At 47.4% G+C, this 15579-nt stretch overlaps 2 protein-coding genes across 2 annotated transcripts in view; both read left to right on the forward strand.

Moving 5' to 3' along the window:
• Positions 1 to 4045: 4045 nt before the first annotated feature.
• On the forward strand, positions 4046 to 7038 carry LRG1 (leucine rich alpha-2-glycoprotein 1). Its single transcript, XM_061601666.1, has 2 exons — positions 4046 to 4258; positions 5305 to 7038. The coding sequence occupies exon 2, from the start codon at positions 5314 to 5316 to the stop codon at positions 6310 to 6312; it is 999 nt and encodes a 332-aa protein (XP_061457650.1). The 5' UTR covers positions 4046 to 4258; positions 5305 to 5313; the 3' UTR covers positions 6313 to 7038.
• Positions 7039 to 9116: 2078 nt separating this feature from the next.
• LOC133372749 (uncharacterized) overlaps positions 9117 to 15579 on the forward strand; it is a 33436-nt gene continuing 26973 nt past the window's right edge. Inside the window, exons 1-2 of the mRNA XM_061601809.1 lie at positions 9117 to 9220; positions 9989 to 10191. The gene's annotated coding sequence lies outside the window, so the exon portion shown is untranslated. The remainder of the gene's footprint in view (positions 9221 to 9988; positions 10192 to 15579) is intronic.

Below are 15579 nucleotides of genomic sequence, written 5' to 3' on the forward strand. Positions count from 1 at the left end.
GTAGCAAGCCAGATGCTCATCATGGGAAGCCCGCAAGCAGGATCTGAGCACAAGGGCACTCTCCCTGGCCAACGTTTCCAGCAACTGCCATTCAGAAGCACCCTGCTTCTGACCACAAAGGTAAAACATAGCCAAATAGTGGCTAGTACCCACTGCGTGCTCTATGAATTTGTCTAATCCTCTTTTGAAGTTGGTAGCTATCACTGCCTTCTGTGGGAGCAAATTCCAGAGTTTAACAGAAGAACACAAGAAGATCTTGCTACATCTAATGGTTTTACGTTGTTGTTGGGGTGGTTTTTTTAATGTATACTATATTGTAACATGCCCTGGGTCCTGATGGCGAAGAGTCAGTAAGAAATCTTTTAAACATATAGACTGATAAAATGTTCCGGTTTTGGAATGAACGTTAAACATATTCCAAGTTCAGCCCCGATTCAAGAGGATGGAGACGCAGTGCTTGTTTTGAAGACAGCTGCAAGGGTGCCACCTTGTGGCCAGGGATGAGTATTGATCAGACCTCACAGAGGTAGGGGTGTGCGTACTGGTGGAGAGCCTTCCGAATAGTTTATTCGGGAAACTGCTAGGTTGTGGGGGGGGAGGTAGCTTTGATAACAGTTATTTTTGTCTTCCAAACCCTGCCCCTAAAACAGTCCCTTCTAGAATAAGAGTTCTGTTTAGCTGCAGCAAGGGATAGGGAAGACATTTGGTTCAGTCTGCATTTCAAGCCGAATCGACCCAATCTGCACTTTCCAAAACAATATGAGATCCGAAACACACCAGTCCTGCCAGTGAGGGCCTCCTGCAGATATCATCTCATCAGGGGGTCCGATCCGCACAACTTAGGAAGCGGAACTTCAGTGTGGTAACACCGACCTTTTGGAATTCTCTCCCCTTAAATATCAGACAGGCTCCGTTTCCATTATCTTTTCAGCAGCTGCTGAAGACCTTCTTTCAACGAGCCTTTTAAGCAGAGACTTTTATCCCAGCCTGCATCTGTGTTGGAAATGCTTTTTAATATGTTCTTAATGCTTTTTTTAAAAGACGTTTTGTTTTGATATGTTTTTAAAGATGTTTTAATAGGTTTTAAAGTCTTTGGTTTTGAAGATGTTTTAGACTGTTTTTATTTATTTATTACATTTATACCCCACCTTTCTTTCATGCTAGAAACTCAAGGCGTCTTACACACGGTTCTCAGGTGGTCTCCCATCCAGGCATTGACCAGACCTGACCCTGCAGGGTGCTGGCCTCATGTGCCTTCAGACCATAGCCTGGTTTTTGTTTGGCTGCCCTAGGATGTTATTGTTGTTGTTGTAGCTAGGACCCAGTGGGGGACATTGGAGGAAGCTGAATGTCGAAAAGATTCAGGACAGATAAAGGGAAGGACATCTTCACACAGAAACACATACTTCAACAATGGAACTGACTGCCACAAGAGTCAATGATGGCCACAAACTTGGATGGCTTTGAAAGAGGGTTCAGACAAATTCATGGAGCATAAAGCTATTGTTGACTGCTAGCCACACTAAGGTTATGTTCTCCTTCCACTGTCAAATGCAGTATCTTCCAAATATCTGGAAACTGCAGGAGGAGTTGCTGTTGTGCTGAGGTCCTGCTTGCAGGCTTCCCATAAAGGGCATGTGTCTGGCCGCGGTGAGGACAGGACACCCACCTGAAAAACTATTGTTATGGGATTGAGGGTTGAGATGGATGGTTTCTATGAAATCCCATTGCCAGCCTTTGCAGATTTGGGATCTGAAAAGGGAGAAACCTGCTCTGCTGGTCAGACTAGTTCCCTTCAAAAGTATGTGGATTCAGCCCAGCCTGTCAAGTGCCACCATTAACAAGTGTAAGGACTCTTTCGGGAGAATGGCCTCCCCCCCCCCCCCCGACAAGGAAGTGGTTTGAGTTTCTGTGTTAGGATTAGTCTGCGAAAAGGCTGGGAACTGGAAACAGACAGAGAGGCTGGCTTGCTCTCTGTACCCCCAAAGTTATGAGGAGCAAGATCTGATGGACTGTTAATGCAGTCCATTTTATGCTCAGGTTGTGAATATGTGTAAAATAAAAAAAGCATGTCCTATAAGACACCACAGTCTCCGATGACCTTTGCAAGGAAAGCACAGGAAGCCCTGGAACTCTCGTACCACTCGGAGATTGGGGTGTGTGTGCAACACTAGTTTTGGACCCAGCTCCGGTGAGTAGGCCTCTAGTAAGAAAGACAATCAATCCCACAAGCTGGAAATGTTCTCCCCTCCCCCCGCAGCAGAGCAGAGCAGAAGCTGGAGCTGGTTAATAAACTGCATGGTGACCCAACACAAAAGGGCCCTTTCACTCTGCACAGCTGCCCAAACCTGGCCCAGCAACTGCATCAATCAGAGGCAAACAGACTCGAATCTCAGCCAGAATAAGCATGCCAGAGGAAGGAACACAGCCCTGAGGGGACCGGGATGGAGTGGGTTTCCCTCTTACAAGCAAACAGCTTGAACCGAAGGATGATGCTCAGGCCTCAGTCCAATACATCTACTCAGAAGTAAGCTTTTTTGGGTTCAATGGGACTTACCCCCAGGTAAGTGTGGATTGGATTGCAGCCTTAGTAGCACAATCCTAGGATTTTAGAGTTGGGAGGCACTTTAGAGGTCATTTAGTCCAACCCCCTTGTTTTGAACATGTTTTTAATTATTTGGTTTTAACTGTTTTGTTCGTTTGTTTATTATTTGATTTATATCCCACCCTTCCTCCCTGTAGGAGTCCAATTCATCAAAATTGTTGATAAATTTGATGTTGACTTAGTTTAGCCCAGAGAGGAGACAGCTCAGAGCCGATATGACCACAGTAATACCTTGTGTGTGTACGGGTGTGTCAGAGTGTCACAGCTGCCCTACCGACACTTGCATCGCTGCCGCTTCTCTGGATGGGGGGGTGAGGTTGGGGCATCAAGGTTGCATTGGTAGGACAGCTGTACCGATGGCACCCTGAGATCCTCGCCAATCTTTCCAGGTACGCAGCAGGCACAACAGTGACCAGAGGGGCGGGTAGCACCTCCGTGACAAGGGCCAGAAGGTAGATTTCAACTGAATTGTCGTAGAATCTTCTTCAAAAGTCCTTCTTCACGCAGCCCATCGTTAAACTATGGAATGCACTTCCGCAAGAGGCAGGGATGGGCACCAACTTGGGTGGCTTTCAAAGAGGATTAGATACATTTGTGGAGGAGGCTATCAATGGCTGCCAGCCATGATGGCTATGCTCTACCTCCGTGGTCGGAGGCAGCGTGATTCTGAATGCCAGTTGCTGGAAACCGCAGGAGGGGAGAGTTGCTCTTGTACCCAGGTCTTGCTCGAGAGCTTCCCAGAATGGGCATCTGGTTGTCCACTGTGAGAACAGGAGACTGGACTAGGTGGGCCACTGGCCTGATCCAGCAGGACTCTTATGTTCTTATGGTGATGGCAAGAGCAACTTAACAATGGAACCAACTCTTCAACGGTAGGATTCTATGGACTGCCCTCAAGTCGATCCCGACTTACGGCTACACTATGAATAAGGTTTTCATGGTAAGCGGTATTCAGAGGGGGTTTACCATTGCCTCCATCTGAGGCTAGTCCTCCCCAGCTGGCTAGGGCCTGCTTAGCTTGCCACAGCTGCACAAGCCAGCCCCTTCCTTGTCCGCAAATGCCAGCTGGGGGGCAACTGAGCTCCTTGTGACTATGCAGCTTGGCCACGGCTGCACAGGTGGCAGGGCACGTAACCCCGGAGCCACTCGCTGCGGGGTGATTTTTAGCTGGCCCTTGATGCCCAGGAGACACAAGCAGGGATTTGAACTCATAGACTCTGGACTCCCAGCCAGGCTCTCCTCCCCACTGTGCCAAACAAATTTGCAAGTTTCACTACCCCCCAAAACAAGAGTTTGGGGGAATTGTTTTTCACCCCGGTCGTTGGCTTCAGGTAATTCAAATGCCACCCTCTGTGTCCTCTTGGGCCTAAATTTGGCTCAGCTCTCTTCAGATTTCAACAGAGTGTGTTTCCCAACAAGGTGACGCAACAGAAAAGCCCAGCCTTTGGGTAATATTTCTGAGAAGGCTTTTGGTTTCCTTCAGCGCCCTCCCCTTCTGTTGTCTTCCTGATAAGGGGGCCTTTCCGGTGTGTTGGGGGCCTCATTGCTCCAGTTCTCTGTCCCAACGATAAGGGGAAAGTAAAACAGATTCTTCTGCTAGAGACTGTTGAAGAAAGTGTTTGCTGGAGACCAGGTTTGGAGAGAGCGACACAGGTAAGTGCCAATTCCACCACAACTTTTCCTGGCCTTTGTCAGCGTCAGTAAATATCTCCTGATTTCAGCTTTAGAGACTCTGAACTGGGGGAGAGAGAGAAATGGGGAGGACTGTGTCAAAGCTAGGCTGAGAATGGTCAGAAATGCAGACGGAGGGGTCACAAGAGATGGACATGAGGGTCTGTGTGTTCTGCCATCCTGTGACAGAAGTACAGGAACTGGCTCCAAAATGCAGCCTTCATTGCCGTTTGCTCAACTTTCTAGTTCTTAAGGTTCTCAAATAGAAGTAGGACTCTTGCACTCTGGACTGAGCTCAGTCAGTTCCATTTGGACTGAACAGGAATAGAATATGGCCCCCCTCCTCAAATTTATAGACCTCTGGTTGCAAAAACGTGTACCTTAGTGTGAAAAAAAAACCATGCAGACAAAAATGTGTGTTTTAGAATAAATTTTTACTAAAATGCCATAGAATTTTCTTTGGATTTTTGGGGGGTGGAAGCCATGTGCTTTAAAGGAGCTTTACATGTGCGGTGTGGATGTTATGTGACATGTTGTCAACGGCCCGTCCCCTTTGGAAAGTGCTAGATCTGACAAAATGTAATGTTTGCTTTCTCAAGGTGGGCTGGAGGTGTGTAAATTCAACGGATACAACTCTGACCCCTTTTGGGCGAGACCTGTTGAAAACTGTTTGCAAATTCATTTAATGGGCTTACACGGAAGTAGTTTAGGTAACACCAAGGGCTATTATACCTTTTTGAATAAACAGAGGAAGGAGAGTGGTTAATTATATGTTTATATCGCCCAGTCTTTTATCGCAAGTTGTCAGTTATGAGACTGGACAGCAGGCCTCTGCCTTTTCCAGTAATAATGACCATTCTGAGAGAAAGCAGACTCAGAGTTAACCAGTGAAGCCATCTGCAAGAAAGAACAATAGTAGGTCGAAGACGACTGAAATGGTCCTGTAGGTTTCTACTTTGCAATATCTACCGAAGGTACATTATTTACAAGTGTGTAGATAAAATCTCTTTCTTTCTGCACCCATACAGAGCCTCAAGATGGATTCCTCTGTCCCGGCGATTTTTATTGCTTGCATTCTGATGTCCCTTTACTGCTGTCCCCTGCAGGCTCTCCTGTGCCCTCCCCTGCCCACCTCGATGAACATCACCGAGTTCTCTTGCAACTCCCCATCCCTTAACAATTTCCCAGTCGGCTTCCCTCGACAGACCAGGCTGATCTCTGTCGAGTTCACAAACATCTCCACCATCGGTGTGGATGCCCTTGTGGGTCTTCCCAACCTTCAGGAGCTTCACCTGTCCAATAACAGACTGAAGACCCTTCCCACTGGCCTCTTCCGTAACCTCCCAAAGTTGCATGCACTGGATCTGACGGATAATCTGCTAGAAGATCTGCCTCCGGGGATCTTTGAGAATTCCAGCGCTTTGAAGCAACTGGTTCTCAAGGGGAACCAACTGGTCACCTTGCACCCATCATGGTTCCAAACCTTAGAACAGCTCGAGTTCCTCGACCTCTCCAACAACCAGCTGAAGGACGTGCCCCCTTACTGCTTCAACAAACTTGGGAATTTGACAACTCTGGACTTGTCGTTCAACTTCCTCTGCAAGCTCTCTCCGCAGATCCTTGAGGGGATGCCCCGTCTTGAGAAGTTAATCTTAGAAGGCAACCAACTCCGCTCTGTCACAGAGGAGACCTTCCATGGAGTTCCACGGCTGGGGTTTGTGTTCCTCCAAAACAACAGCTTTACCGATCTGCCAGCTGGGATCTTCAAGCCTTTGGGCCTTCTGGAACTGTTGGACATCTCCAAAAACAAGCTCACCTCGTGGAATCCACAGTTTTCAGGCCAGGGTACAAAGCTCAGTCTTGATCTCTCTGGCAATCCATGGGTGTGTGATTGTCGCATGCGCGCCCTCTTGAATTGGGTGAAGCTTCACTCTGTCTTACTCTATTCCACCCGAGACGTGATCTGTGCTTATCCCAAGAGCCTGGAAGGTCAAGCGGTGATGACTCTAGGCGAGGCTGACTTTGGTTCCTGCTGAATCCCCAAGATGTGTCCAGTTTTTGCTCCCCTGTCCTTTTTGAAAATGGTGGGATGAAAAATGCCCACATCTCCAAAATCATAGGAGCTTCCCACAAGGTTATTTGTCCCTCCCTCCCAGGATTTGTCTGTCTGCTCTGACTGGCAGCAGCTCTCATCTTTTCTATCACTGAGCAGAGGGTTCCCTCTGGATTGGAAATTCCCAGTGTTTTCTTTTTCATGCCATGTCCGGAACAGAAATCAATCCAGTGGATATGATTAGCATTTGCTGCCATTGTTGCTTTCAGTTCGCAAATGATATGCAATTCATTATATTCTCCCTGCCCCCCATTTGCATTGTGTTTCCTTTTCCTGTTGTTTGTCAAGGGTGCTGGGAATTGTAGTTCTGAGAAGGGTAAACTACAGTTTCCAGGATTCTCTGGGGGAAGCCGTGTGCTTTCAGTGTCCTTGAACTGCATGTCGTGAACGTGACCACAGTGCTGTTTTTTCTTCCCCCTCTTCATTCCTTCTCCTTACCTCTCTCCTCCCCCCCACTCCAAAAAGCATTGTTAATTGGGAACAAAATGCACCATCTTATCGGCAAACATCTCTCGCTCAGAAATTTATCGCAAAGCGGCTCTACCATGGAAGATTTAAATTAAACCCAATTGCTTAAAGATGCCAGGCAATTTGCTGTGATTTAACTGTGCAATAAAATCCAAAGGCAAAATCGTATTTGCCAACCGAAGGTGGCTGGCTGCTTTATCCTGGTGTGTGTGGGTGTGTGGGTGGTTTCTGTCCTCTTTTCTTGAAATAAAAAGGAGGGGAGCCATTGATGTCAAACATAGAAGAGTAACATTAAGAATCGGACCAGGAGTGGGGAATTTTTGTCAGCCTGAGGGCCGCATCCCCTTCTGCGGAACCTTCTGAGGGCCACAGGCAAGTGGTAGGCGGGGCCTAGGACTGGAAGAGAAATTCAATTCAGTTCGTAGTTAAAGCCAGATCTATCCAACTCGCACTTTCTGAAACAATATGAGAACTGAAACACAGCTCTCCTTTGAAACTGGCACATATCCGAATATTGCGAAGCAGTTGTCCGATCAAACCCTGTTTACAAGAATGCATAGGTCGAGGGGAAGTGTGGATAAAAATGAGTGAAAAGAACATACAAAAATGCATGCTCTATTTCTTGCAAAAATGCACTCAAAGCTTCAGCAAAAATGTGCGCGTTAGGCAAAATTCAGACTAAATTGCTGAAGGATTTTCAGGAGGGTTAAAAGAAAGTTAGCAAATTGCTGCAGAAATGTGGAGAAGTGGATTTAAGATTGGGAAAATGAGAAACAAACACATCCTTCCCAAATTAAGGATGAAATCTGATGCATCGCTAAGGATGTGTCCATCACAGTCACTGCTGTTTCCATTCCACTACAGTTCAGCTGCTGCTAAAGCCCAAGTTGTTCGTCTGTATGGCCAAAACAAACGCCATTGATTACATAATTTCAGCAGAAGGGAAGCAACACAAACAATGCAGAAAATTATTTGTTTAACATTCGCCGACTAAAAACAAAAACACCACGATAGCAAGTACCACTCGGAGGACTTTCTCTGTGACAATACTCACCGCTACAGAATAGGGGCGCCTCTTTTTTGCTGCCCAAGAAAGCCATTTTGTGATGGACCCACGGCACATTTGTCAAGATATGAGTACCGGCACCTCATTTTTGACCAAAAAAGCACTGACTGCTTGTATTCACCCGATTGATTTCCACTCCTGGTCTCGAATGCGAATTGTAGCAATTACTTTTCCCATTTCCATTCCCGAAAGAATTCTTTGGAGTCCCTACATATTAGGTATCCTGTGACAAAAATATATCCTCCACTCCTCCATAGCTCTGTTCCCTCCACAACAGCTGGGGGGGGGTTGCATCTGACAGTCCTCCAAAATGGGACTCAGCGCTTGGCAGAATCAGACCCCCTTTCCAGAGCGGATCAGCAGAACCTATGCAGAGGGGTTGCCATGGTAACTCAAGCCTGCAAGGTGCATGGAAACAGTGGTCTGAAGCAACCCCTTCCAGTTGCCATAGTCACTATGCCTGGGCAACTTTCTTTTGGACTCCAAGACCAGCTGCATTTTCTGGTTTAGGAGCTGACGGACGGGGATCTGTCCTGACGATGGAATCAGCTGCGTTTGTGTTAAGGGGGTGTTCGTATGCACAACTCGCAGCTCTGACCCTACAAATCTCAGGGGTTCCCAAACTGGTCTGTGGACCACCAGGGGGTTGTGAGCTTCATTCAGGTGGTCCGTGGTGTGTCTGTGGAGTTAGGGTTGAAGATGGAAAACGGCACACCCACCACACAAATGCTCCTATAGATTTTGAGTTGTGTTTTAATTGCTTCTTTGGTTTCTTACGGTGGATTTCATGGCATCACAATGTGAGCTGTGTGGGATCCCAGCGGCTACCCAAACCTCCAGGTGGCCAGACTTCTGCATGTGCTTAGGAACACTCTTTTTTTAAAAAAAAAATAACTAACTAGTTCACTAATTCCAGCGCTGGCTCTTGTTTTTCAGAAGCAGGGAATGTTCCAGCCAACCCCTGATGATCATATATTGATCAATACCAGATCCCTGCTTGTCCCCACGTTCACCTCTCCGGCACACGTGCAGAGGCAGCCCTTTCGGTTACGTGATGATTTCTTCCTTTGTAAGAAGTTCGCCAGGAAACGTTCCGTTCCCAGTCGCGTTCCGCCGCTCCCCATTGGCTGCGGCCGATGCCTCCCCTCGGCTGATTGGCTCCGACGCGCTACAGTGTAGCAAAGCGGCGCTCGTTCTAACCACGCCCCCAACCCCTGGGGTGGCGAGCTAAGTCACCTCTAGCTCGGTGGTGGTGGGAGCGGATCGCATCCAGAGGTTACCCCGGGGTAACTGAAAGGTATGACTGTGGTTCTATTGTTTCAAGGGGTGTGTGTGATCTCTCCGGGGTTAGAAACGAGCTTTTTCCAGAGGGAAAGCGTGTGTGTACGTGTGTGAAGTTGGTTGGGGGGGGTCCCCAGATTTGGCGTGTCCCAGATTGGGGGGGTAAACTTTTTTTAAAAAAAAACTGAGTGGGTGGGAATTTGCTGATCTTAATGTGCTACGTGTGCTGGCAATTGCACGCCTGTAGCTTCAGAGAGTGTGTTTAAAAAGACGCACAAACATCCCCCCCCCAGATTCCTACGCTCTCAACGTGCCTCTTCCTTCCCTCCTACCCGCCCTCCCGCTTTAAAAACTACCGCCGCGATTTTATGCATATTTATCCTGGGGCTAAACTCCGTGGGAAACAATGGGATTTGCTTTTGAGTAGACACGTATACGATTGCACTTGTTAGGAATTTGGAATCGTCATAAAATAAAATAAAATAAATGCAAACCCCCTATGAGATCGAGGGATATTTTCCTCCTAATTCCTAGAGACTGACTGGTAGTGCGATGTCTCCTTTTAAAATGTGTGGGTGTGTTTTCTAAATGTTTAGGCGTTCAAAAATGGCAAAGCGGAGAAAAGACTCCCGAATGCACATAATACTAGTGTGTATTTTTTTAAAATGCAAAAGGAAGATCAAAATGTGTCTCGAAAGTACCGCTGGATCTTTGTGGAATGCTTTTGTTTAAAAGGAGGGGGGCTTTTCTGCCTCTTCACATTCCTCTCCCCCCCCTCTCTCAGTCCTTCTAGGTTTTGCTTCCGGAGTTTGGTTCCTTTTTGCAAAACTTTTTCGCCTGATGTGAGCAAGCATTTGCGTCCCTCCGGGGCTGAAAGCAGAGCAGGTCTCTTGGCTTCGTGCCTAAGCGATTCGGGGCCTCTTCAAAGGGACCCATCCGTCCCGACTTGAAACAAAACCACCATAGGGGGACATTTCCCAGGCGCAAGTAAGTTGAGCACTGGCAAGTTAATGAATGAAGAACATTTTTTCCAACAGTGTTACAGATCTGGGCGCAATCCTGCCACCGGCGAACCTGCTGATACGTTTCTCGCAGAGATAGCTGCAAGCGGGCTGAACTTCCTTAACCGAGGGGACTTCAAAAGGGGGAAATTGGGCTTGGTGTTACTCTAGGAGGGTGATTCCCAAACTCCCCCGCCCCCATGGACCACTGGGAAATGGCTGAGGGCCATAGCAGACCACTTCATCGTTTTTTTCCTGCCTGTGGTCTTCATTGCCTTTGTCTTGCTGCTTTGATTTCTTCTCCTGCATTTTATCACCTTGCGGTTTGTGTTCCTTGGAAATTAAACCGCAATACCATCAAATGCTGCGCAAGGGGGGGGGGAATTAAACATCAGTTTGATTTAACGCGGATGTGCCGTGGGCCACTTGAATGAAGCCCGCAGACCACTGGAGATCTGCGGGCCACCTTTTGGGAACCGCCGAGCTAGACAAGTGTAACCTAACAGGCTCCTTCTCTGCCTTGATTCAAAGGGGTCAAGCACAGGAGTATTGGAAAAGCCTATTTGATACGCTTTTTTAAACAAACTTGTTCAACTCGTGCAAGGGTGAGATACTGTTTTCAGCAGGTGGGCAGCATTCCGTTTTGGGAGCCACGTGCAGGTGGTGGGCGGAGCTGGAGGCAAAAGTGGGCAGTGGGCGAGGGTTGGACTGGATGGCCTTACGGGCCCCTTCCAACTCTGTGATTCTATGAATAAGTGTACATTTTACCAAATGCAAAGCAGATGCTGTGTCACTGAACTATGGCCTTTCCCCATTAGGTTTCTCCATCTAGATTTCTCTACCTGGCCCTTGGGACTTTTTGTAAGCCATACCTTTAGTGACACTCCTTTGCAGTCTCCTTGAGCTTTTTTTCTTCTTCCCCTGACTCAAACATGTCTTGAAAGTCTGACATTGCCTTTTGCTTGTTTGGACGGAAGACAGAGAGGAGTTTGCAAAAACTATTATTGATAATAATTATTCATTTGCTTGCTTTTTACCCGCCCTTCACCCTAAGGGAAATGCATTCTTGTAAAAGATTTGCAAAACTACAACACTGAAATCGGTTTAAAGCCAATTGCAGTCAAGAAGGTGAGTGGGTCCTAAACCTATGTGTCAAAGTGTCATTGTAATTGTGGTTTTGAACGGTTTTTAGCGTGTTTTCCTTGTGCTTGTTAAATTGTTTTGTTTGTGTTTGGGCTCCTTTGGAAGGAAGGACTGGATGTGATGATGATATAATAATCATGATAATAGCAGCAGCAGTTAAGGTGAAGAGGTGTGTCATCAGCATATGACAGAAACGACACAATGAGCTGCATTTTGGGGGGAATTCCACAACTCAGGGGCAACTTAGTCGGCAAAGTGATTCAAAGTTAACATTTGCATAAGTTGCTCCACCCAGTTTTTACCCTGGTCCCGCCCATCACTGGCATGTCTCTCCCTCTCCTCCCACAAATTCCTGGGAAGGTTGCTCAAAAGGCAAGTGTGCCTTCAGGCTGGAAAGGTGGGCATAAAAAATGTAAATAAGTAAAAAAACAAACCTAGAAAGCCACTAGAAAACTGCCTTCTTTGAAAGAGGATTGTACCAATGCAGGTCTCTCTCTCTCTGCCTCACTGTTGCATCCTATAAAATGGGGGTAATGTTGTTCCACTTGAGATGGGCGACACAAACGTCAAGGCACTTTGCCGGGTTAAGTTCAAAATAATTTGGGGGGGGGAGTTAATGCAAAACAGTGTTACCTGTATTGCTGAGTGGGCGAAGGTGCCGTTGTCTCCTGAGCATTGAATCATGCTCAGCTTGTGGGGGATTTTGGATACCTGGCTCTCCAACTGAACACCTTTCACCCATGGGGGGGAGGGAAGTAATTGTGCAACGTGTTGCACAAACATGGCTGACGATTGCATGGCTGTGCGTTCTCTGAGTCGGCAAAGGTTGACCTTCCTGCTGTGTTCTCAAATGAGTAAGGCCAGTGGCAAGCGGCCCACTAGGGCAAAGTTGACTCCCTGAACAGACCTGAGTGCATTTGGTCAGCATGCCCAAGGCAGCTTTATTCAAGCCCTGAGGTTACCTCTTGCCTCCTTGGCTCACTGATAGATTACCTGCCTTGCATGCAGAAGATCTCAGGTTCAATCCCTGGCATCTCCAGGCTGGAAGAGATCCCCTCTCTGAAACCCTGGAGAGGTACAGCCAGACAGTGTAGACCAGCCTGTGGGTCACGACTCCCAACTGGGTCGCAAAGCCTGGTGCAAGGAGGCCACGGGCTTTCTTAGTAAAACTCCAAATACCCTGCCATCAGGTGGATGCTGCGCTTGCATTCCCATAACCAAAACTGAATAACTTTGTTAAGTATGATAAATATTTCAACAAAATCCACATTAATTGGGGTGCTTAGATCTTTGCTTGGATGCGTTCGAGTAATGCTTTTGAAAATGGACAAACTTGCAGTTCAAACACCTGAAACTGATGGCTGCTGAAGGCCTAAGGTCCACAATCCACGTGGCAATAAATCAATGGGTCACCATACCATGCAAATTTTGTTAGAGTTGTCATGTATATTGCAGCAGAAATAATTGGTCTGTTGAGGCTGGGAGCTGAAAAAATGAAGACACTTAAGGTTTATTACTGCAAAGAGGCAAAGTCAGACATGCTGAAGCAGCCATACAGCCTTCGCTCAGGGAGCCATGAATAACCAGCTGGGAACAAAGGCAAGGAAGAGAAGGAAGGGGAGGAGCAAAGCCTACAACAAGAACAAACACTTTAGAAGAGGAATTAGCGGAGGGAAGAATGGATAGACAGAAGGGCAATCGCTCCCCCAGTGAATCAAGTCACTTGTAATACGTGTTGGTGCTTTACTCCCAACAAATTTGGACTTGGGGGTCGCCCATACCAAAAGCGTTGGGAACCACTGGTGTGGACAGTACTAAACTAGGTGGACCAGTGGTCTGACTCAGTATTAGTCAGATTCGTCTGTTGTTCCGTGGTTGCCGTCTTCCCCTACTAATTGCACACAGCCTTCCTTCAAGGTCCTGGGCCATGTGGACCGTTTTCCCTGGGATCACCTCTTTGTGGCGCTTCCCCCGGCTCACAAGTCTGTCATCTGCCCCTTAATCCAGGTGTGGGGAAGCTGTAGGCCTCCAGATGTCCTTGGACACCCCCCCAACTCCCATCAGCCCTAGCCAACAGGGCCAGTGGTCGGGGGATGATGGGAGTTGTAGCCGGCAACATCGGGATGCCTGCCGCTTTCCCCATCCGTGGTTTACAGATGTACAGGTTGTACATAGGTGGAAGCATAGCCTAAACACTGAAAGAGACGGTCCAAACTTTGTCCCACATTGGATCTCTAAGGAGAATAGTACCTATGGTGCTGCTAGCTTAAGGCACGGGTGAGGAGCCGGTCAGATATTGTTGGACTCCAACTCCTATTAGCCCTAGCCAGCGTGGCCAGAGGTTAGGAATGATGGACCATTGGAGGGCAAACCCTGTTCTACAACACTGCTGAGCAGAGCTCCCAATTCCCTGCTCCTAAATCTTCGCTTAGGACTGTGGTTCCCAGACATTTTTTCCTGCCACGGACCACGGTCTTGGCAGGCCACTGAACGGTGTTTCTGCCCTGTTGCACCAACTCTGTAATGCCCTGTGCTGTATGCTGTATGTTTTTTTAAAAAAAGTTGTCCTCATCTATCTTCTATCACAATGTGCATTCTTATTCATTTCTTATCTTGTATTCCAATTTGCCTTCCACTGAATTCCAGTTGCAATAGAATGTGAGAAGTAAAGAAGCAATTAGAGTACGATTTGAGAACCAACATGAATATTTGATGCCAACATGCCGCGGACCACCTGAATGTAGCTCTTGGACCACTGGGGATCCACGAACCACCGTTTGGGACCCTCTGGTTTAGGAGACAAGAAGCTCAAAAATCTCTAACCAGCCTCTGGAGTCTGGAAACTAGTGATTCTAAAATGCCTAACCCAGAGCTTTAAACAACAACAGCAACCTATTGACTGAGCCCCATGGGAGAAACCTGAATTTCAAGTCTGGGGAATGGGGTGGATTGGGGTGTTTGCTAAGGATTAGGGAGTAGTTTCGTATTTGCAGACCTCCCTAGAGTCATTTGTTTTCTTAAGCAAAAATGTCGCGTGACTCACGAATTTAAGATGGACTGGAGAGTGAACTCTGTAACTTAGAGTTTCTCACCTGCGCGACGTGATTTGAAATGAGGAAAGGTTTTATTTATTTGCAGGACAAGGCGCACGGTCGACTTAAAATGTCAACGCAGCGATGGCCACCAGCTTGGATGGGTAGCCGCATTCGTGGAGGATAAGGCTATCAGGGACTACTAGCCACAGTGGCTCTGTTCTGCCTCCACAGTCTGAGGCAGGATGCTTCCCAATCCCAGTTGCTGGAAACTACAGGAGGGGAGAGTTGCTCTTGCGCTCAGGTCCTGCTTGTGGGCTTCCCATAATGGGCATCTAGTTGGCCACTGTGAGACCAGGATGATGGACTAGATGGGCCACTGGACTGATCCAGCAATGCTCTTCTGTTGCCGGTGGAGTAGAGAGCAGGGCAGCAAACTGGAGTGGGGGTCCCTGGAAACAAGGTCAACTTATTGTTGGAATATGTGGTTCAACTCCAACTTTTGGGTTGAGGCTGCAAGGGGTTAAAAAAGGGTAGCTAGAGAGGAGACCTCCTGATTGCTAGGCTATACCTATCCTTTGATCTCCTGCTGACTCTCCCTTCCTGCTAGACTGATACGTTTAGGATGTTGACCACATCTCCTTCCTCTTTTTCTTCTTTCTCTCGAGAGGGAGAGCAGACATATTCTCTTTGTCTCTCCCTCTCCTCCAAGCATGAGGGCAAACTCTAGGCTTAGCGTTTGCATCTCCAACTTAGCTAGTTAGCTAGATATAGAACTCTTTCCTATCAAGCTGTACTTCCAGAATAAAGTAGTTATTTCTTATTTTAAAGCTTAAAGTCTCTGTCTGACTAATTCGCAAGGAAGGTGGAATCTTTGGCAAAGGTTCACACACAAAGGCTCATTCAGATGCTCAATACCTAATTTTGCTACTCTGCAACACTTCTCCTCCTCCCTTGCAAAATAAATAAAGTAAATGACAGTGGACCCTTAAGCAAATTTTCTCAGACAAAAAGCAACAGAGGAGACAAGTTGGAAAAGTTGAGAAGAGAGACACCGCCTTCAGATTTGCAGGTTCTGCTTTGGCAAGTCAGAGCTGTTCTTCCATGAACTGGGTATTCATGGAAGAGGCTGTAGCTCAGTGGTTAGAACACCGGCCTTGCATGCAGAAGGTCCCAGGCTCAATCCACGATGGTGGCAT

The sequence above is a fragment of the Rhineura floridana genome, chromosome 18 (genome assembly GCF_030035675.1).
Source record: "Rhineura floridana isolate rRhiFlo1 chromosome 18, rRhiFlo1.hap2, whole genome shotgun sequence".
NCBI classification, from domain to species: Eukaryota; Metazoa; Chordata; class Lepidosauria; order Squamata; family Rhineuridae; genus Rhineura; species Rhineura floridana.